The sequence below is a fragment of the Salvelinus namaycush genome, chromosome 39 (genome assembly GCF_016432855.1).
Source record: "Salvelinus namaycush isolate Seneca chromosome 39, SaNama_1.0, whole genome shotgun sequence".
Lineage (NCBI taxonomy): Eukaryota > Metazoa > Chordata > Actinopteri > Salmoniformes > Salmonidae > Salvelinus > Salvelinus namaycush.
This window is the reverse complement of record NC_052345.1, coordinates 22,828,618-22,852,263: the sequence shown is the minus strand read 5'-3', so window position 1 is coordinate 22,852,263 and position 23,646 is coordinate 22,828,618. Positions and strand designations below refer to the sequence as shown.

The following is a 23,646-nucleotide window of genomic DNA, read 5'->3' as shown; positions in this document are numbered from 1 at the left end:
TATGAGTGATTTAGCATTTTATTGTATTGCAAGAGTACATTTTGTGAGCCGTCCTGTCTGACCGTCCTCTCAGGAGAATGCGTTTGACACGGTATAAAACATGTAAGTTAACAATTAACATTATGCCTAGGTGACCACGAGCTGCAGCCAAGGTCCGATGACCTGTAACCCCAAAACGAGGTTGAAGACAAAGGAACCTTTTAACAATCTATGCTACGGATGAGTAGTTGTGTCTAAGAGTGTGAATTCAAGCAGGACCACCCGGTTACCACTCTCCAAGGAATCGTGTGTCTACACTGTTTTCATTCCTACGTCGGAGCCCTGAGCTACACGGCTGGCTGTCCTCAGAAAACCCCTTCAGAACAAGGGCAAGGAAACAGACCACTAAGACAAAGGACACTGACATCGTGAGGACAATCAGAGAGTTACACCCGGTAACCAAAGAAGTGCCGTCATCAGAGAAGGTGAACCCGGTCCAAGAAGAGACACCCCATCGGAGACCTTCGACACGAAATTACATAATTATATTCTGACCCATAGTAGCGGCAGTTCGGGGCAAGGTTAGGGTTAAATCATAGTTTACAAATGTACCCAAGTGTGCTTTTCTCTCGTGCACTCTTTTTCTCTCTCTTTTTAAATCCCCATTTTGTGTAACAAGTGTCATATTGTGTTGGCCTAAATTCTAATCAATAGCCTAGACTGTGTGTTTGTGTATGTGCATCTTATATTATAATTTTAGCTTGTTAGTAAATAAATAATCAACTCAACTGGTGTGGGACAGACTTATTTAGTGGGACTCGTGTTTGTGCAAATTCCCGGATTATGCCACGTTCATAATGAGACTGTAGAGGAAATGAATTAATTAGCGACTGTTGTAAAATCGATATTCTGAGTTAATTTGGGAATTAGAAACTCAATAAAGCCAAATTTTTCCATGGTGCCCCAGGTTATTGAGTTAATAGTTACCTGATTCATTTAAAACAGTTAATCATTCGATGAACAGCAGTCGTCACAATCAATCCAGCGTTCCGACACAGCCATGGCATACTGACGATTTTGCAGTCCGAACCTGAACGACAGCAGAAAAAATGAGACACAGAGGGGAGAACACGAAGCACATACTTTGGTTGACCTTACTTGTAGAGTTTGGGGACAATTCCCTATAGTATATTAATGCATGGGTTTCTTTGGGTCAGAAGTGGGTCAGAAGTGTGGTAATAAAACGGAGAGTATATGATTACAACGAAACAGAGAAGCACTCACTTCTTCATCTCTGTAATCCGTATCGCTAAATTTGCTTCACTGGTCAGAGCATCCATCTTGTCGCCAAGCCCAGAGACAAAGCAGAAAGAGAAGGACAACCCCCATTCATAGAGGCAAACATTTGAAACACACAGGAGTATCAACAAACACACACACTGCACACTATTAAACAGATGGTAAAACCATTAGTGTAAACAGGTAAAGGTATACATATTTATACTTTAATAAGGAATCAATCATAACACATGTATAGACTATCAGCAAGAGGGACAGACAGACTAGTGGCGTCATTCCAGATACACCAAGATCATGGTGATATATCATTACCGAAAACCAAATTTCACTAGTTTGGCTTCTCGCCATCTGACAAACATGTTGGAAAGGGTGGTAGTAGATGGAGTAGGGTATGAGTGTTCAGCCCCCGGTTGGTAGCTGGCCTCCCAGCAGGATCAGCCCCCAGTTGCAGGAAGCCTGATATGGGCAAGACGATGGAAGGTTGTGCCCGGAAGTTACTGCTTAGAAAGACTCCAGCTGTGCACGGGATGTGTCGTTTGATTCAAGGCTCCTCCTGAAACTTAGTCATCAACTCCCAATACTATCAGATAGTCAAATCACACATATTAGCCAGTCTCTAAGTGACCAGCTGCACTGAGTCAGGACCTTCAGTACAACTCTAACAGTCAACCAAATGATCCCCTGGCACTTATGCTCTAAGTGCCCCGGCTAATGGCTAAATGGGCTATTTCTAACCTAAGTGTGTGTATGTAGTTTAACGTGACAGTCAAATATGAGTCTCTGTTCACATTCTAACTCAACATAGCAGTGATACAAATTAATTTACTCATCTAATTTTACCTGACTGCACATCTCACTGCTGCAGTCGACTTAAATGCTTGGAAGTCATGGTCAGCAGTATATGTTCATTCCCAACGTGGCACAATGATTGCGTTTTGGACACTGCATCAATGTGTTGTGGGTTAAAGAGACCTTCTGTTGCCAAGGCATCTTCACAGTATTGCTGGTAAACACAAGGTCACTGTGAATGAGAGTTATCACATACATACAGTACACACATACAACCTGGTTGCAAATTCCTTAAAAGGTAATCATTACTTTCCTAGATGGAATATTGGTGCACTGATATTGCCGTCAGTTGACCCATCGCGGAACGCGACTTGAACGTGAATGCATTCTATTTCTATGACTCTCAAACTCCAACCATTACATAGTGTATGGGCAAGAAAAATAACATGTTTTTGAAAGCAACTGACAGGATGGCCCTATGGAACTTAGTCCAATGGGAAGAAACCAGGGAGAATAGCCAGGAATTATTACAATGAAGACAACAAACCCAGATCTATTACTTTAGGCTATTCATCACGGCCGCATCCCAAACAGCACCTTATTCCCTATATAGTGCACTACTTTTGACCAGGATCCATATACATGGCACCCTATTCCATACACAGTGCACTTTGGGTGACTCACAGCCCACATTTTGACCCTAGAGAACAAACCATAGTATAAACTGAAGGTGGAACACTTGTACATGTTCAAATAAACCAAAATGATTCAAAAGTACACTTAATTGTTTGATTTTACACATATAAACTATTGCCGAACTCACAGGCTATTGTTCTCTTAATTAAAATCTGGTCTATTCAAGATGTACTGTTACTGTATGTCCATCCAATAACGAGTTGGTAACGTTTGACTGGAATGTGGTCTACCTGTGATTAAATGTACTGTATTCATGCCCAGCAATTCAACAGCATTTTGCTAGGGCCCTTTTTGGATGCTTTAAAAAGGTATCCCTTCATCCTTCCTTTAAGGATTGTGTGGTTTCATGAGTTAAGAAATTATAACGTGTGGCTCATTTGGTAGAGCATGGCGCTTGCAATGCCAGGGTTGTGGGTTTGATTCCCACGGGGGACAGGTACGAAAGAGTCTGGAAAAAAATGTATGCACTCACTACTGTAAATCGCTCTGGATAAGAGCATCTGCTAAATGACAGAAATGTAAAAACCTTAACGTGTAAATGCCCCATGACTCTTTATGATGATACTGAGAGAGCAAGGTCTCCAGTACATAACCCTACATAAGGCTTCAGTCATGTCAGATCAGTGACCACTTCGAGGAAGGAAGGAATCATTAAACAAATATATTCAGGGCATTCGCGCACAGGACGGTAGCCAGCTCTTCACTCGTTTCATAGTGGTAGAAATACTTTTATTCCCTTGTTTAAAGAAGTCAATCATCATTTTCTTTATATACTCATTGGCAGAATTAAAATCAGAACATAAAAGTACTAACACAAACTTAAGAACAATCACTTCTTGTGTTTCTTGAATGCTTGAAAAGTACCTCTTTGGTGTGGATGGGTGACTTAAATCAGGGTTTCTCAAACTCGGTCCTGGGCCCCCCACATTTCGTTTTTTGCCCGCGCACTACACATCTGATTCAATAACCCAACTCATCATCAAGCTTTGATTATTTTAATCCGCTGTGTAGTGCTAGGGCAAAAAACTAAATGTGCACCCAGGACCGAGTTTGGGAAACCCTGCCTTAAATCATGGTACTCTGGTCGATCTACTGGCACAAAAAAAAAACATTTGCCTCGGACTGTCTCTCTACACAAAGCCTTAAACACCATTTAACAACATGATGTCCCAAGTCCCTTTTTCAATCTGAGTGAGGTGGATTGAATGGCAGACATTCGTTATTGGGGAGTTGAAATGGGTTTACAACACCGTGATAGCTTGAGTCCTCTCTGGTCCGTCTCTGGTCAATATGGGCCACTTTAGTAGATTATTTAGCCCATACACAGTGAGTTAAAACACTATTAAGTTTGTGGATTTCTCCTGGAGTCTGTTCAAACTGGTCTACAGTCTTTATCGTTCCATCATCCAGCGTGCGGTGGACTTGTGGTCCTGGTTCAAGGTTTATTACGGTTCAAGCTGTATGTGTATGGGTAGGCCACCGAGCTTATTGACAAGTAATGCTGCAATCGATTCACTTTTAAAAAAAATAAACCAAATGAAATAAACATTGTACGATGACAAACAACATACTGTACATACACACAACAAAAAACAAACAGTAAGATACCCCCCCCCCAAAAGGGTTTTTATAGGGAATCTCCAATGGTCTGCACAAATGAAAAAGGACAATCATCATTCGTTTAAGTATTTTTTTTATAAGGGCACATTATTATTTTTCCAGGTAGCTAAGAACCTACACTGGCATTGTCTTTTTTTTCTTAAAGTCGACATCACAATTAAATGTTGTTTTTGTTCAAGTCTAAAGTCTTTAGTGTTCAATGATTTCCCCAATATCACATATACAAGTATTTTTAAGAGGGGTTGGCATTCTCCAGCAGGGGTGGGCCGTCCCGATGCACTAGGGACGGGTGTGACACCGACTCCCTTTTGTATGTTTTGGGAGGGAGCTTGGGGATAGCTTGGGCGGCGGCACTGCTGGTGCTCTGGCGAGGGGGCACAGGGGGGCCGGCTGCACCCCCCAGAGGGAGGAGGGCTGAGTCGCTGCAGCAGTCTGGGCCGCTGGGCCCCAGTAGTGGCAAGGGCGGGGAGGGCAGGTGCTTGCGCGGCCCCAGCGAGGGCGAGGGAGTGGGGGGCGGCGGCGGGGTGAGCGGGCCGAACGGCGAGGGTGGGAAGAAGGTCTGGCTCAGCGTGGGTTCGCTGCTGCGGATGCGGCCCAGCGGGGGTGGCTGCAGGTGCAGGGGGCTGTTTGAGCTGGAGAAGACGTCCGGCGTTCTCAAGGGCTCCCGCGGCGGCAGGGTGGGTGGGCTGTCAGGCGGCTCCGACACGGAGGTGCGCTCGGTCGAGAGCGAGTAGCGAGGCGAGTAGACCTTGGTGGTGGTGGGCTGCCGTGGGGGGATGGCGGGGGGGCTGTCCAAGTGCTTTGACATCATCTGGAATGTGAGAGACGTGCAGGTGGAAAAGGAGAAAGAAGGAGAAGCACAAACGTTATGAAGAGTGAGGGAGTATGACTCGACAAACTCAAAAATGTAATCTAAAATCTCAAGAAATGACTAGCAAATAACTGACAGTGGAACTTTAGCATTCATTGGATATTTAGCATTCCACATCTAAACTCTAGAATCAATCAATCAAGAATCATCCTAATGATTCGACTAACCTGTGCCCCCGCACATTGATTCTGTACCGGTACCCCCTGTATATAGCCTCCACATTGACTCTGTACCGGTACCCCATCTATATAGCCTCGCTATTGTTATTTTACTGCTGCTCTTTAATTATTTGTTACTTTTATTTCTTATTCTTTTTAAGGTATTTTTTTAAACTGCATTGTTGTTACTTTTATTTATTTAACTAGACAAGTCAGTTAAGAACAAATTCTTATTTACAATGACGGCCAAACCCGGCCAAACTCGGACGACGCTGGGCCAATTGTGTACCGCCCTATAGGACTCCCAATCACGGCCGGATGTGATGCAGCCTGGACTCGAACCAGAGACTGCAGTGACGCCTCGGTCTAAGGCACTGAGATGCAGTGCCTTAGACCGCTGCGCCACCCGGGAGCTTGTAAGTAAGCATTTTACTGTAAGGTATAGGTCTACACCTGTATTTTACTCTAAGGTCTATTTGGCGCATGTGACAAATAAAATGTGATTTTAATTTGATTAATGGTACAGTCTCAGCAAAACTTTAGGTAGCAAACAGGTAAAAATAGAGTCACCTTCGAAGGGGAAGATTCCGCGGGGGCGGATTCGGGGCGTCTGCGAGGGGGCACAGGCGGGGGGACGGTGGTGTCTTCAGTGTTCCTGTGGAGACTCACCATGGAGGAAACCGAGGAGGACCCTGGAATAGAAGGAAATCAGGTTAACTAAAATTAAGCCTTACAAGAAGACAGCAATTACACATATTTAACCCCAATTCATCCCATACAGGACTCTACAACTCAGGGATGGGCAACTGAGTGTCTGGGGGTTCTCTCTTTTGCCTGGCACTTAACCGTTTCCTAGGTTTTAAATCACACATTCATTTCAAAGAAAGAGACGAACGGAAGACATTCAGGCCCACGAAGAATGGAGTAAATACAAGCATTGAAAACACAGAAAATGAAACAAATAATAGAATAGAGGATGATGAATGGATGGGTAATAGAAACTATTTCAGGAAGAGTATACAAAGACAACCCTAATGTATTATGTTTGAGGAAGCAATCACATCAACCAACTTCAATGATGCCTAATATTACGGGTTCTACTACATACAACTACTACAAACTATACAGTGCAGTGCGTTCAAAAAGTATTCAGACCTTATTCGAAAATAGATAACAAAAAATAAATAATCCTCAATCTACACAAAATACCCCATAATGGCAAAGCGAAAACAGATTTTTTGAAATGTTTGCAAATGTATTAAAAATAAAAAAACAGAAATCAAATCCAACTTTGTCACATGGGCCGAATACAACGAGTGTAGACTTTACCGCTTACTTACAAGCCCTTAACCAACAGTGCAGTTCAAGAAGAATAAAATATTTACCAAGTAGACTAAAATAAAAAGTAATAATAAAAAGTAACACAATAAGAATAACATGTGTGGGGGTACAGGCTAGTGGAGGTAATCTGTATATGTAGGTGGGGGCGAAGTGACTATGCATAGGTAAACAAACAGCGAGTAGCAGCAGTGTACAAAAGGGAGGGTGGGGGGGGGGGGGGGGGGTCAATTTAAATAGTCCGGTGACGATTTTATGAATTGTTCAGCAGTCTTATGGCTTGGGGGTAAAAGCTGTTGACAAGCCTTTTGGTTCTAGACTTGGCGCTCCGGTACCGCTTGCCGTGCGGTAGCAGAGACAACAGTCTATGACTTGGGTGACTGGAGTCTCTAACAAGTTTATGGGCTTTCCTCTGACACCGCCAATTATGTAGGTCCTGGATGGCAGGAAGCTTGGCCCCAGTGATGTACTGGGCCGTTCGCACTACCCTCTGTAGTGCATTACGGTCAGATGCCGAGCAGTTGCCATACCAGGCGTTGATGCAACCGGTCAGGACGCTCTCGATGGTGCAGCTGTAGAACCTTTTGAGGATCTGGGGACCCATGCCAAATCTTTTCAGTCTCCTGAGTGGGAAAAGGTTTTGTCGTGCCCTCTTCACGACTGTCTTGGTATGTTTGGACCATGATAGTGCGTTGGTGATGTGGACACCAAGGAACTTGACACTCTCGACACGCTCCACTACAGCCACGTTGATGTTAATGGGGGACTGTTAGGCCCGGCTTTTCCTGTAGTCCACGATCAGCTCCTTTGTATTGTTGTCCTGGTACCACACTGCCAGTTCTCTGACCTCCTCCCTACAGGCCGTCTCATCGTTGTCGGTGATCAGGCTTACCACTGTTGTGTCGTCAGCAAACTTAATGATGGTGTTGGAGTTGTGTTTGGCCACGCAGTCGTGGGTGTACAGGGAATACAGGAGGGGACTACACAGCACCTTGCGACGGCCCGTCAGGAAGTCCAGGATCCAGTTGCAGAGGGAGGTGTTTAGTCCCAGAGTCCTTAGCTTAGTGATGAGCTTCGTGGGCACTATGGTTGAACTGTAGTCAATGAAGAGGATTCTCACATAGGTGTTCCTTTTGTCCAGGTGAGAAAGGGCAGTGTGGAGTGCGATTGAGACTGAGTCATCTGTGGATCTGTTGGGGCGGTATGCGAATTGGAGTGGGTCTAGGGTGTCCGGGAGGATGCTGTTGATGTGAGCTATGACCAGCCTTTCAAAGCACTTCATGGCTACCAACGTGAGTGCCACAGGGTGGCAATCATTTAGGCAGGTTACCTTTGCTTCCTTGGGCACAGGGACTATGATGGTCTGCTTGAAACACGTAGGTATTACAGACTCGGTCAGGGAGAGGTTGAAAATGTCAGTGAAGACACTTGACAGTTGGTCCGCGCATGCTTTGAATACACGTCCTGGTAATCCGACTGGCCCAGCGGATTTCTGAATGTTGACCTGTTTAAAAAAGGTCTTGCTCACATTTGGCTACCGAGAGCGTGATCACACATCCAGAACAGCTGGTACTCTCATGCATGCTTCAGTGTTGCTTGCCTCGAAGTGCGCATAAAAGGCATTTAGCTCGTCTGGTAGGCTCGCATCACTGGGCAGCTTGCGTCTGGGTTTCCCTTTGTAGTCCGTAATAGTTTTCAAGCCCTGCCACATCCGACGAGTGTCAGAGCCGGTGTAGTAGGATTCAATCTTAATCCTGCATTGACGCTTTGCTTCTTTAATGGTTTGTCTGAGGGCATAGCGGGATTTCTTATAAGCGTCCAGATTAGTCTCCCGCTCCTTGAAAGCGGCAGTTCTATCCTTTAGCTTGATGCGGATGTTGCCTGTAATCCATGGCTTCTGGTTGGGATATGTACGTACAGTCACTGTGGGGACGGCGTCATCGATGCACTTATTGATGAAGCCGATGACTGAGGTCTTGTATTCCTCAATGCCATTGGATGAATCCCGGAACATATTCCAGCCTGTGCTAGCAAAACAGTCCTGTAGTGCAGCATCCGTGTCATCTGACCACTTCCGTATAGAGCGAGTCACAGGTACTTCCTGCTGTAGGAATCAGGAGGATAGAATTATGGTCAGATTTGCCAAACGGAGGGCGGGGGGGAGCTTTGTATGCAACTCTGTGTGTGGAGTAAAGGTGGTCTAGGATTTTCCCCCCCTGGTTGCACATGTGACATTTGGTCAAACTGATTTAAGTTTGCCTGCATTAATGTCCCCGGCCACTAGGAGCGTCGCTTCTGGGTGAGCATTTTCTTCTTTGCTTATGGCCTTATAGAGTTGGTTGAGAGCGCTCTTAGTGCCAGCTTTGTTTTGCGGTGGTAAATAGACGGCTACGAATAATACAGATGAGAACTCTCTTGGTAGATAGTGTGGTCTACAGCTTATCATAAGGTACTCTACCTCAGGCGAGCAATACCTTCGAGGCTTCTTTAATATTAGACATTGCGCACCAGCTGTTATTGACAAAAAAAGACACACCTCCACCCCTCGTCTTAACAGAGGTAGCGTCTCTGTTCTGCCGGTGCATGGAAATCCCGCTAGCTCTATATGGTCCGTATCTTCGTTCAGCCACATCTCGGTGAAACATAAGATGTTACAGTTTTTAATGTCCCGTTGGTAGAGACGGTAGCAGCAACATTATGTACACAATAAGTAAAAAAATAAGTTACACAAAATGCTAAAAAAATAACAAAATAGCACAATTGGTTGGGAGAATGTAAAACGTCAGCCATGTTCTTCGGCACCATCTTTCAATTTGGAGCCGAAGAACTTATTTACAGAAGTATTCAGACCCTTTGCTATGAGACTCGAAATTGAGCTCATGTGCATCCTGTTTCCATTGATCATCCTTGAGATGTTTCCACAACTTAAAGTCCACTAGTGGTAAATTCAATTGATTGGACATGATTTGGAAAGGCACACACCTATCTATATAAGGTCCCACAGTTGACAGTGCATGTCAGAGCAAAAACCAAGCCATGATGTTGAAAGAATTGTCCTTAGAGCTCCGAGACAGGATTGTTTCGAGGCACAGATCTGGGGAAGGGTACCAAAACAATTCTGCAGCATTGAAGGTCCCCAAGAACACAGTGGCCTCATTCTTAAATGGAAGAAGGTTGGAAACACCAAGACTCTTCCCAGAGCTGACCACCCGGCCAAACAGAGCAATCGGGGGAGATGGGCCTTGGTCAGGGAGGTGACCAAGAACCCATGACGGCCACTCTGACAAAGCTCTAAAGTTCCTCTGTGGAGATGGGAAAACCTTCCTGTAGGACAACTATCTCTGCAGCACTCCACCAATCAGGCTTTATGGTAGAGTTGCCAGATGGAAGCCACTCCTCAGTAAAAAGGCACATGACAGCCCACTTGGGAGTTTGCCAAAAGGCACCTAAAGACTCTCAGAAAATAAGAAACAAGATTCTCTGTTCTGGTGAAACCAAGATTGAACTCTTTGGCCTGAATGCCAAGTGTCACGTCTGGACGAAACCTGGCACCATCCCTACGGTGAAGCATGGTGGTAGCAGCATCATACTGTGGGATTTTCTTTCAGTAGGCAGTTACAGGAAGACTAGTTAGGATCGAGTAAAAGATTAACGGAGCAAAGTGCAGAGATTCTTGACGAAGTCCTGTGCGCTCTGGACTGGGGTGAAGGTTCACCTTCAAACAGGACAACAACCCTAAGCACACAGCCAAGACAACGCAGGAGTGGCTTCAGGACAAGTCTGAATGTCCTTGAGTGGCCCCGCCAGATCCCGGACCTGAACCCGATCGAACATCTCTGGAGAGACCTGAAAATAGCTGTGCAGCGAAACTCCCCATCCAACCTGACAGAGCTTGAGAGGCTCTGCAGAGAAGAATGGGAGAAACTCCCCAAATAAAGGTGTGCCAAGCTTGTAGCGTCATACCCAAGAAGACTTGAGACTGTAATCGCTGCCAAAGGTGCTTCAACAAAGTACTGAGTAAAGGGTCTGATTCCTGCTTACAAGCAAACATTTAAGCAAGAAGCACCAGTGATTCGGTCAATAGAAAAGTGGTCAGATGAAGCAGATGCTGAGCTACAGAACTATTTTGCTAGCACAGACTGGAATATCTTCCCGGGATTCTTCCAATGGCATTGAGGAGTACACCACATCAGTCACTGGCTTCATCAATAAGTCCATCGATGACGTTGTCTGTACGTACATACCCCAACCAGCACTGAGCTAAAGGGACTTGCAAAGCACTTGCCGCTTTCAAGGAGCGGGACTCTATCCTGGAAGCTTATAAGAAATCCCACTATGCCCTCCGACGAACCATCAAACAGGCAAAGCATCAATACAGGACTAAGATCGAATCGTACTACACCAGCTCCGATGCTCGTCGGATGTGGCAGGGCTTGCAAACTATTACAGACTACAAAGGGAAGCACAGCCGAGAGCTGCCCAGTGACACGAGCCTACCAGAGGAGCTAAATTACTTCCATGCTCGCTTCGAGACAAGTAACACTGAAACATGCATGAGAGCATCAGCTGTTCCGGACGACTGTGTGATCACGCTCTCCGCAGCCGATGTGAGTAAGACCTTTAAACAGGTCAACATTCACAAGGCCGGAGGGCCATACGGATTACCAGGACGTGTACTCTGAGCATGCGCTGACAAGTGTCTTCACTGACATTTTCAAACTCTCCCTGTCTGAGTCTGTAATACCAACATGTTTCAAGCAAACCACCATAGTGCTCTTGGGCAAAGGGACTACGGTAACCTGCCTACATGACAACCGACCCGCAGCACTCACGTCTGTAGCCATGAAGTGCTTTAAAAGGCTGGTCATGGCTCACATCAACACCATTCTCCCAGAAACCCTTGACCCACTCCAATTTGCATATCTCCCCAACAGATCCAAAGATGATGCAATCTCTATTGCACTTCACAGTGCCCTTTCACACCTGGACAAAAGGAATACCTATGTGAGAATGCTATTCATTGACTACAGCTCAGCGTTCAACACCATAATGCCCTCAAAGCTCATCACTAAGGTAAGGACCCTGGGACTAAACACTGCAACTGGATCCTGGACTTCCTGACGGGCCACCCCCAGGTGGTAAGGGTAGCTAACAACACATCCGCCACGCTGCTCCTCAACACGGGGGCCCCCTCAGGGGTGAGTGCTCAGTCCCCTACTGTACTCCCTGTTCACTCATGACGGCACGGCCAGGAACGACTCCAACACCATCATTAAGTTTGCCGATGACAACAGTGGTAGGGCCTGATCACCGACAACAACGAGACAGCATATAGGGAGGTGGTCAGAGACCTGACTGTGTGGTGCAAGGACGACAACAACCTCTCCTTCAACGTGATCAAGACAAAGGAGATGATCGTGGACTACAGGAAAATGAGGACCGAGCACACCCACATTCTCATCGACTGGGCTGTAGTGGAGCAGGTTGAGCGCTTCAAGTTCCTTGGCGTCCACATCAGCAACAAGCTAATATGGTCCAAGCACACCAAGACAGTCGTGAAGAGGGCACGACAAAACCTATTCCCCCTCAGGAAACTGAAAAGATTTGGCATGGGGTCCTCAGATACTCAAAAGGTTCTACACAGCTGCACCATCGAGAGCATCCTGATGGGTTGCGTCACTGCCTGGTATGGCAACTGCTCGGCCTACGACCGCAAGGCACTACAGAGGGTAGTGCGTACGGCCCAGTACATCACTGTGGCCAAGCTTCCTGCCAGACTGTTCTCTCTGATACCGCACGGCAAGTGGTACCGGAGCGCCAAGTCTAGGTCCAAGAGGCTTCTAAACAGCTTTTTCCCCCAAGCCATAAGACTGAACATATAATCAATTGGCTACCCAAACCCTCTTTACACTGCTGCTACTCTGTTATTATCTATGCATAGTCACTTTATTAACTCTATCTACATAACCGGTGCCCTGCACATTGACTCTGTACCGCCACCCCCTGTATATAGCCTCATTATAGTTATTTTAATGCTGTTCTTTAATTATTTGTTACTTTTATTTATTTTTGGTATTTTTCTTAAAACTGCATTGTTGGTTAAGGGCTTGTAAGTAAGCATTTTACTGTAAAGGTCCACACCTGTTGTATTCGGCGCATGTGACAAATAACATTTGATTTGATTACTTACGTGAATGTGATATTTCAGTATTTTATTTGTAACAAATGTGCAAAAATTTCTAAAAAAGGTTTTTGCTTTGTCATTATGGGGTATTGTGTGTAGATTGATGTAGATGGATTTTTATTTATTTTTTATCCATTTTAGAGTAAGGCTCTAACGTAACAGAATGTGGAAAAACTCAAGGGGTCTGAATACTTCCCGAATGCACTGTATACCACAGAGTGATGTTGTACAAGGATGCATAGAGCAAAACCTCACAGTGACAATGAATTAAGCACAGGAGAACAGGAGGGGGGATGACACTGATCTAAGGTCAGTTCAGCTGGTCAGGAGCCTGGTTAGGGTCAGGATTTAGAGCTGATCCTAGATCTGTTTCTGTGGGCAACGTCTACTTGGAAACACACACACACACAGACAACAGAGCATTCCTTGCCATGGAGATGGACAGGTGCAACGGTGGGCGGAGATGGGAGCAATGAGGTGGATGCCAGTTGCATGCGGGTAGGGAGAGGCAAGTAGGGCTTGGCAGGGTCAGAATGAGTGAGAGACGGGGGTGGGTTGATGTAGTAGTTTGTATGGGGTGTGGGTGGATGGGTAGTGAGGGGACACTGACAACAGGAAGGCTTTGAGGGTCATACTAACGTGGGCCGTGTGGTAAGGAGACCTGGGCAAAGATGCTGTCGCAGTCTGGACGGAGGGAGAGGCCGGAGGAGAGAAAAGAGAGGAGAGAGAAGGCCCTGAGAGAATGAGAGACTGAGGCGGAAGGACCAGTTTCATTTCGGACCACCCAAACTGTTCACAATTCTGAAAGGACTGCGGGTGTCAAGCCTCCCCCCCCCCACACAAACTCCTTGTTACAACGGAGTTCTGAAAATGGGAAAGTTACTGATATAATGCGAGTTACAGGGTAATGTAGAATGGGTTAGTTCAGAGTTAGTATCTTTAGGGCAAGTGGTTGTGTTGTATTCCGTTGGATGTGCTCAGTACCATATACTGTACATACATTGGAATACTGGCATTATCCATGTTGGTGCCAACATTTCACATTGATTGCACTCTGACTGGTCTGACTGGATTGGTGAAAGCTAAGAAGTGAAACACTTTGCATTCACCTATCTAATCACTTATCATCTTAGATCCAAGAAGGGGAGGAAGGAAGCATTTTGACAGTTTTCTTTAGGTACCACCTTAAATTCAAAATCTCAAACTGTGTTTAAACACTTTCTCTATAAGATCTAGCTATGCTCCCACCCAACCTATCCTCCCTCCTCCACAATCCCCACCCAACCCGCTCCCTCGTCCAGCTTGAAGGACCACCTACTGGAGTGGAAGGGGCTGGAGGGGCCCTGGGGCGAGTCGAACACGCTGCCGATATCTGTGGAGCTGGAGGCAGCCGAGGCCGGCGGCGGCGTGAGGGGCGTGCGCGGCGAGTTGGGTGCAGAGGCGGCGCTCTCCATCTCGCTATCAGGGATGCGGCTGTAGCTGATCTTGCGCGGCTCATTCTGCAGTGGCGTCGGATGGCGCATGGTGCCCGGGCGCACAGAGGACGGGCGCACGCCGGGGGACTTGAGCGGGCAGTTGTACTTCTTGGGCTGGAAAGAGAAAGGGAGAGGGGGGAGTTGAAGGAGGGGTCAGGGCAACACTTCTACAATGTCAGGGCTACTCAACTGTAGACCCTCAGCCCTCAAGTACTGCTGGTTCTGGTAGTTAATTGTTCAATTCATGTCAGAGATTGGGGGACTATCTGGTTAGTGTGTTACCTACAGGTAACTGCCAAAATAAACAAACACCAACACTTTAGTGTATTAATAGGGCGTTGGGCCGCCACACGCCGTCAGAACAGCTTCAATATGCCTTGGCATAGATTCTACAAGTGTTGACAACTTTATTTGGAGGGATGTGACACCATCCTTCCATGAGAAATTCCATCATTTGGTGTTTTGTTGATGGTGGTGGAAAACGCCGTCTCAGGTGCCGATCCAGAATCTACCATAAGTGTTCAATTGGGTGAGATCTGGTGGCTGACACACACACACACACACACACACACACACACACACACCCTTTAAACCCTCTATGCACCATTGATATCCCTCTTTCAAAGTCACCGATCTCCTCTAGCCATGGTAGCCAAAATAATGGGAAACTGAGCATTTTTATACATGACCCTAAACATGATGGTATGTTAATTGCTTAATTAGCTCAGGAACACCTGTGGGGAAGCAACTGATTTCAATATCCCTCATTTACTCAAGTGAGTCCTTTATTTTGGCAGCTACCTGTAACTGTTAGAGGTATAAATTCTGCGGACAAATTTTTCAGTCTTTTTTCTACCTTAATAGCAGGGGCGTTGCGTCCATAGAGGGCGCTCGGACGCCGCCCCACCTGGCAGCAATGAGATAAAAATGGATTTACAAAAATTAATATAATGATAAAATATTGTAATAATATCAAGTTTGTGTATATAAATAACGACATTTAGATTACAAATTGGAGTTTTCAAAAAGAAAATGTGCTGCTGTAATTGGCAGCGTAGTTCCAGCAGTCCAGAGAGCTTCTCGAGCCACCTCATTCAATGCCATTCAAAGTTATCCCTATACCCCTTGCGGTTATCATAGGATTTTAGCCACTCGTATTGAACCTATCCAAAGAGCCCCTGGTTTGCAATTATAACTCTGTACACCAGATGGCGATGATCGACAAAAACGCTGCACTTGTCAGGTATGAAGTGAGCGCAGACACAGAAGATGACACTGTCAAAACAGCTGTTACAGCAAAGCTCAAACAAGCCATGACGTTAGCTGTAACTAAACTACTACAAGTTTTCGTCTGTTATTATATTCCCACATGCTTGTACGTCTAGCAAATAATTTGAAGTTGAACATTTGCAGTAGCCTACTTATTCCGTTTGGAAATGTGGACTTATTTGTCAGCCCCACTTGTTGGAAAGTTCACGAGACGCCACTGCTTAAGGGCATACATGGAGCCACACATGCTTAAGTGTGGCTCAGTGTGGTCCCGTGGCTCAGATGGTAGAGTATGACGCTTGCAACGCCAGGGTTGTGGGTTCGTTTCCCACGGGGGGCCAGTACGAAAAAGTATGCACTCACTACTGTAAGTCACTCTGGATAAGAGCGTCTCCTAAATGACTAAAATGTAAAACAATGAATAGTGGACAAAAATGATTTTTCATCTTAACTCATGAAGTTTCAATGTCATTCTAACAAAAGGTTTGAAATACCATAACTGATCCAACTGCATCGGGAGTCCGAGAGAGGATAATCATGTGAACCGTAAGGTGAGGAACAAGACACTTACAAATCGAGGCAACGACCGGGCATTCCGAGGCTCAATCTCCAGTGACTTGTTGAACAGATAGTCAGCAAACTCCTTCTCTGCCTTGTCCTCCATTGGATTGAGGTTTTCAAAGAACTTCTGTTTAACACAAATGAGAGAAACAGGGAGTCGTCAGAAGGACAGATCCATTGTGAAATACACATTGTTGTCCTAATGACTACAGACAAGGGTGTGTGGGTGATTGGGGACAATTGGATAAATAACCAAATAGTACATGTCGGGAGCTGAGTGACAGTAACTCGCTACTAAGCAGTGAATTCTAACTTCTACATTTTCGAATTTTCACTTAGTCATGCATTGATGTCATTGATGTCAATGAGACTAACGTTTACGCTAGGAATCACCACTAAATGTATATCTAATCAAAAACTAAGAGGTTGCTATGACTTGGAAAACTGTCAACTGTACATGGGCACTGTAGAGATGAAATCGTGAAAGGAAACAGGCCAAATTATGTTTTATATTACTCCCTTGTGTTAATCATATTTATACCCATTCATATTCCACGTAACTAAATGGTATTTGTGAAACGTTGATGGGTTGGGACCATGCTGCAAAGCCGGAAAGTATGCCAATTTCTCATTTTTTTTTGACTATGCAGGCTGGCCATATAGTGGTGACCAACTTCAACGGAACGTGCGTCATCCCCGTTTTCACTCCTCACCCGGATATCGCTCTCCACCCGTAAGCAGTAGGGCTGGTTCTGGTACTGCTGGATCTCCCCGGTGATCTCCGCCACTTTCCGTCGCTTGCTGAAGTTGATCAGCTCCTTGCCGTGCCTCTTCAGGAAGTCGGGGTTGCCTTCCTCCGTCTTCAGGATGTTCGTCAAGTAGATCCCTGAGGACAGAGTTAGAGCGAGAAAAGACATGAAAGAGTGGAATAATGATGTCGATGGACTGGCACCCGGTTCGTGGAATGTTGCTGGCCGGTCCCCGAGATGGTTAACCAACACTAGTATTAATGTAAGCGGTCCTCCAAGGAGGAAAAACCCTAGCTTAGGATAGCATAGGACAGGATCAACTTTAATGTTCCCAAGGGGGGAATTGTCTTAGCTGCACAGTACTGCTGTGTACAAAATAAAAACGGCACATTACTTGTGAGTCCCTGACACAAAAAGGACCATAGCTTCCTCGTCCCTGGTATCAAAAAGGTTGAGAAACACTGCTCTAGAGCATACCAAAGAAGGGGACACAGGGGGGGTTGATGGAGCGTAGTTTTGCCAGGTACTTCTTGTAGTGGTCCTCGCTCAGTTCATGGGCCTCCTCCAGAATCTTCCTCTGTCGGCTTGGAATTTGCTGGAGAGGGGCCGAAAGCTCAGTCAAAACAATTGTATATCTTTCGTCCTACAGATGTGTCTCTATGGTACACAGAGGCACACATTGTGTCATGCTTTCTATTGATAAGAAATCCGTAACTTTATGTTACCCCAACATAGAGAATTACTAATTACAATACTCATCAACACTAGGCACTTATTTGGTACTGCAATTTTCATTGGATTCATGCAATGGCCAGATAGTGTTATCACACCATTTCCTAACAACAACTTCAAAAGAATCTTGCAGAAAGAACCCCTCCCGGCCTTCATCACCTCGAAGGTGTGGTCTAGCCGGTAGACGGGCGAGGAGTTCATGGCGCTGACCACCTCCAGCACGCCGTTGAAGTTGTTGAGCTCCTGGAACACCTGCAGGATCTCGATGATACGCGCCACCACCGCTGCCCGCTCTTCCAGGTTCTCCGTCTCTACGATACACCTGTGGAGAACATGGTAGAGTGAGTGCTATTTAAACCCAGGGGCCAGGGCCGTGTTCATTAGGGACTAAACGGACAACTGACAAACAGGGAGGGACCACCTTTTTGTTTTGTATCGCAAAACGTTTTCCCGCTGCAAGCCCTAATAAACATGACTCAGGTCTGCATAGTTCGGTCATTTTATTTCCACAGCCGGTGGATGACAAAGTGTAAGGTAAGTGGGGGAAAGAAAATACATATTGGTACATTTTAATGCTCCCAAACGTATTAATTAGTAACAACATATTGACCTGTCAGTCCTCATTTGGTGAGCTATTAAGTCAGTGTAAGGACACATTTCACTCAACCAATTCAGTGGCCCCTGAAAACTAATCAGGAAGTCTCTGGAGATATCAAGCCTGGTGTGATATCACACATTAAATCAGACAGGGATTAGCAGCTCATACGCAAAGAACAGTCCCAAATTGTTTCTTTCCTTTTCACCTTGAGAATCAACATGGGGAGGATAGGAGTAATCGCAGCCTTATTTAGGGCCACCTAAAGCATTCATAACACCTGTATGCAGTGCACTAAAGGACATGACATAACTATACTGAACAAAAACGCAACATGCAACAATTAACAATTCTACAGAGTTACAGTTCATATAAGGAAATCAGTCAATTTAAACAAATTCATTAGGCACTAATCTATGGATATCACATGGCTGGGCAGGGGCGCAGCCATGGATGGGTAGCCAGGCCAAGCCAATCAGAATTAGTTTCCCCCCCACAAAAGGGCTTTAATAGACAGAAATACTCCTCAGTTTCATCAGCTGTCCAACTGGCTGGTCTCAGACGATCCCGCCGGTGAAGAAGCCGGATTGTGGAGGTCCTGGGCTGGCGTGGTTACGTGATCTGCGTTTGTGAGGCCGGTTGGACATACTGCCAAATTCTCTAAAATGATGTTGGACACGGCTTATGGTAGAGAAATGAACATTCAATTATCTGGCAACAGCTCTGGTGGACATTCCTGCAGTCAACATGCCAATTGCATGGTCCCTCTAACATGTGACAAAACTGCACATTTTAGAGTGGCCTTTTATTGTCCACAGCACAAGGTGAACCTGTGTAATGATCATGCTGTTTAATCAGCTTCTTGATATGCCACACCTGTCAGGTGGATGGATTATCTAGGCAAAGGAGAAATGCTCACTAACAGGGATGTAAACTCATTTGTGCACAACATTTGAGAGAAATAAGCTTTTTGTGCTCACGGAAAATTTCTGGGATCTTATATTTCAGCTCATGAAACATGGGACCAACACTTTACATGTTGGGTTTATAGTTTTGTTCAGTATACATTGAGCTACATAATATACTTTATCATGCCATAAATTCATCATAGAAAATGCTTTGTCAACAGTGCAAGTGTAAGGAATATCATGTTCTCGTTTCACGAGGACCGCTTCTTTGTGATGCCAAAATACAAAACGGGTGCTCTTACTTTTCGAACCACAACGTGAGGTTGGTGGTGTGGCGGATCATGCGCAGAAGGTTGGGCGAGTTCAGCTCCTTGTCCTCCTTCGTCCACACGCTGCCCACCAGCTCCGACGGCTGCACCGCCCTGTAGATATAGGTCAGAGGTCAGAGAGAGGACAATAATGCAGAGGTCAGTTGCTTTGACGCTTCAAGTAGATGCTCCAAACCAAAGATCTAGGAGGAGATACCATATACCCAAACTATTATATGCCATTATTCAAAGAGACTTACAAAAAATGTATGCAGTCACTAAACTGTATATGTGATCCCAGCAGGAACTGAAGCCACAACTTTAGTGTTGCAAGCACCATGTGTTCACCATATGAACCACCATTATTAGTTATATGACAACAACAACAAAAAAATCTGACCTTGTGTCAGTGGTTAGGTGCAAACTTCTACCGACTCCAGTCTTGGCAGCTAAGGGAGTTTTCTGTGCCAGCATTGTGGTAACATTTTCGGACAACACCGGCGACCATTGTTGGCCCACAAGGCCGGTGTGTTGTGATCTCGTCGTAGGAAATGGAGTACGGTGAATTTTTTTATGTTTTTATTTTAACTTTATTTTAAACAGGTAGCCAAGGGTCTCATTTCCAGGTGAGCCCTGCGTACACAATACACATCAATATACACATTTAAAACTAAACATGCATAAATACGGGCTAATATTAAAAAGAATACGCAAAAAGTAAATACAGACTCATAAACAACAGTTCCAGTTCTCAGCTACTAGGTTTTCAATCAACGCCCTAAACTGCCCGAGCTGCAACAGAACATCTCATTTTAATGAGCTGTAAATTGTTCCAGCAGTGAGGCGCATTAACACTAAAAAGCGGATTTACCTAATCCGGTGGAGACCCGAGGAACCTCGAGAGTTTACCAACCCTGTGAATGCGTTTTGTAACTCATGTTTTTATACTTCAACAACAAAGTCAGCTGAGTCAGAAGCTTGTGTAGTAAACAAAGAGGGAGTAACGAAGTGACCTACGGTACATTAATGAGGACCAGCTCAATTCATGGACATTTCAATTGATATTCTTACAGTATATACATTGAGTTACCATAGATGCTGATCTCGGGTCAGTTCTGAATTTCCCCCACTAATGGTTACGGTTAGAATTAGGAGAAAGGAAGATGATCATAGATCTGCACCAAGGGGAAACTTCACCCCGGAGCGTGGGAAAGAGTTGAGGGGATAACCTTGGGTACGGCCCACCCTAGCTGTTCCCACAGGCCCAGCGACGTCAGAGGGGGAAGTGTGTCCCCTCTCTGGTGCTGCACGTTTGTGTATATGTACAGTTGAAGTCGGAAGTTTACATACACCTCAACCAAATACATTTAAACTCAGTTTTTCCACAATTCCTGACATTTAATCTTGTAAAAATTCCCTGTCTTAGGTCAGTTAGGATCACCACTTTATTTTAAGAATGTGAAATGTCAGAGTAATAGTAGAGAGAATGATTTATTTCAACTTTAATTTCTTTCATCACATTCCCAGTGGGTCAAAAGTTTACAATTGGTATTTGGTGGCATTGCCTTTAAATTGTTTAACTTGGGTCAAATGTTTTGGGTAGTCTTCCACAAGCTTCCCACAATAAGTTGGGTGAATTGTGGCCCATTCCTCTTGACAGAGCTGGTGTAACTGAGTCAGGTTTGTAAGCCTCCTTGCTCGCACATGCTTTTTCAGTTCTGCCCACAAATGTTTTATAGGATTGAGGTCAGGGCTTTGTGATGGCCACTCCAATACCTTGACTTTGTTGTCCTTAAGCCATTTTGCCACAACTTTAACTTCCTGACTGATGTCTTGAAATGTTGCTTCAACATATCCACATAATTTTACATCCTCATGATGCCATCTACTTTGTGAAGTGCACCAGTCCCTCCTGCAGCAAAGCACTCCCACAACATGATGCTGCCACCCTCGTGCTTCATGGTTGGGATGGTGTTCTTCGGCTTGCAAGCATCCCCTTTATCCTCCAAAAATAACGATGGTCATTCTGGCCAAACAGTTCTATTTTTGTTTCATCAGACCAGAGGACATTTCTCCAAAAAGTACCATCTTTGTGCAGTTGCAAACCGTAGTCTGTCTTTTTTAATGGTGGTTTTGGAAAGTACCAAAGTACGTTCATCTCTAGTAGACAGAATGCGTCTCCTTCCTTGAGCGGTATGACGGCTGCGTGATCCCATGGTGTTTATACTTGCGTACTATTGTTTGTACAGATGAACGTGGTACATTCAGGCATTTTGGAAATTGCTCCCAAGGATGAGCCAGACTTTTTCCCCCCTGAGGTTTTCGCAGATTTTTTTTTATTTTCCCATGATGTCAAGCAAAGAGCCACTGAGTTTGAAGGTAGGCCTTGAAATACATCCACAAGTACACCTCCAATTGACTCAAATGATGTCAATTAGCCTATCAGAAGCTTCTAAAGCCATGACATCCTTTTCTGGAATTTTCCAAGCTGTTTAAAGGCACAGTCAACTTAGTGTATGTAAACTTCTGACCCACTGGAATTGTGATACAGTGAATTATAAGTGAAATAATCTTTCTGTAAACAATTGCTGTAAAAATTACTTGTGTCATGCACAAAGTAGATGTCCTAACCGACTTGCCAAAACTCTAGTTTGTTAACAAGAAATTTGTGGAGTGGTTGAAAAACGAGTTTTAATGACTCCAACCTAACTGTATGTAAACTTCCAACTTCAACTGTATGCATGTGTGTGTGTGTGTGTGTGTGTAAGTACACTACCGTTCAAAATTTTGGGGTCACTTAGAAATGTTATTGTTTTTGAAAGAAAAGCAAATTTTTTGTCCATTAAAATAACATCAAATTGATCAGAAATACAGCGTAGACATTGTTAATGTTGTAAATGACTATTGTAGCTGGAAATGGCAGATTTTTTATTGAATATCTAGGTAGGCGTACAGAGGCCCATTATCAGCAACCATCACTCCTGTGTTCCAATGGCACGTTGTGTTAGCTAATCCAAGTTTATCATTTTAAAAGGCTAATTGATCATTAGAAAACCCTTTTGCAATTATGTTAGCACAGCTGAAAACTGTTGTGCTAATTAAAGAAGCAATAAAACTGGCCTTCTTTAGACTAGTTGAGTATCTGGAGCATCAGCCTTTGTGGGTTCGATTACAGGCTCAAAATGGCCAGAAACCAAGCCCTTTCTTCTGAAACTCGTCAGTCTATTATTGTTCTGAGAAATCAAGGCTATTCCATGTGAGAAATTTCCAAGTAACTGAAGATCTCGTACAACGCTGTGTACTACTCCCTTCACAGAACAGCGCAGACTGTCTCTAACCAGAATAGAAAGAGGAGTGGGAGGCCCCGGTGCACAACAGAGCAAGAGGACAAGTACATTAGTGTCTAGTTTGAGAAACAGACGCCTCACAAGTCCTCAACTGGCAGCTTCATTAAATAGTACCTGCAAAACACCAGTCTCAACATCAACAGTGAAGACGCAACTCCGGAATTCTGGCCTTTCTATTTTTGATATTGCTACTATGCAAATATGCAAGTAACCATTTCACTGTACCATTTACACCTTCTGTATCCTGTGCATGTGACAAATAAACTAAGATATTATTTGATATAGTGTGTGTTTACCAGAGACGGTAACGTGAAGAACATGACCTGCACCAAAGTCAAATTAGGATATAGGACAAGGACTAGATAAAGTGTATTTTTAGCTGGAGCTTTTCCTTATTGTAGGCTACTACTTTTACCACTTTTTGTCTTGAAATCATCAGTTGTTTACTACACTACTCACTCTGTTTAGCACATGGCCTCACATTTAATTCTTAAAGAGATGGGCGGGGCTAAGGCTTAAGAGGGTGTGAACAATGCTGAATGGGTGTAGACAAAGAAGAGCTCTCCAAGTAGGTGTCCAAAAACATTCAAGGGCCATTTTCTCAAAAGTGGTGTTACAAGTTCATCAACTTTCAAAGCAGAGTGTATGATAAACCATTTTCTATCTCCGAGTCTATACTTTTATCCAATGTAAAAGACACCATTTCACATTTTGCTCCATAGCACCGAATCCAGGTGGTGAGTCACATTTTTGCTCTAGTCCACCACT

General features: G+C 44.7%; 1 protein-coding gene across 2 annotated transcripts in view; it reads right to left on the bottom strand.

Annotated features, from left to right (window-relative positions):
* Positions 1–3,466: 3,466 nt before the first annotated feature.
* The window catches only part of LOC120032369 (son of sevenless homolog 1-like), an 86,289-nt gene continuing 66,109 nt past the window's right edge, over positions 3,467–23,646 (bottom strand). The window contains exons 15-23 of one of the 2 annotated variants that reach the window (XM_038978419.1): positions 19,526–19,645; positions 17,880–18,042; positions 17,466–17,583; positions 16,953–17,125; positions 16,250–16,366; positions 15,266–15,316; positions 14,253–14,523; positions 5,983–6,104; positions 3,467–5,194 (exon numbers count right to left, since the gene is read on the bottom strand). In XM_038978419.1, the coding sequence (XP_038834347.1) occupies positions 4,616–5,194; positions 5,983–6,104; positions 14,253–14,523; positions 15,266–15,316; positions 16,250–16,366; positions 16,953–17,125; positions 17,466–17,583; positions 17,880–18,042; positions 19,526–19,645 (1,714 nt within the window). In that variant the 3' untranslated portion in view covers positions 3,467–4,615. The remainder of the gene's footprint in view (positions 5,195–5,982; positions 6,105–14,252; positions 14,524–15,265; positions 15,317–16,249; positions 16,367–16,952; positions 17,126–17,465; positions 17,584–17,879; positions 18,043–19,525; positions 19,646–23,646) is intronic. The other variant, XM_038978420.1, reaches the window with a different exon arrangement.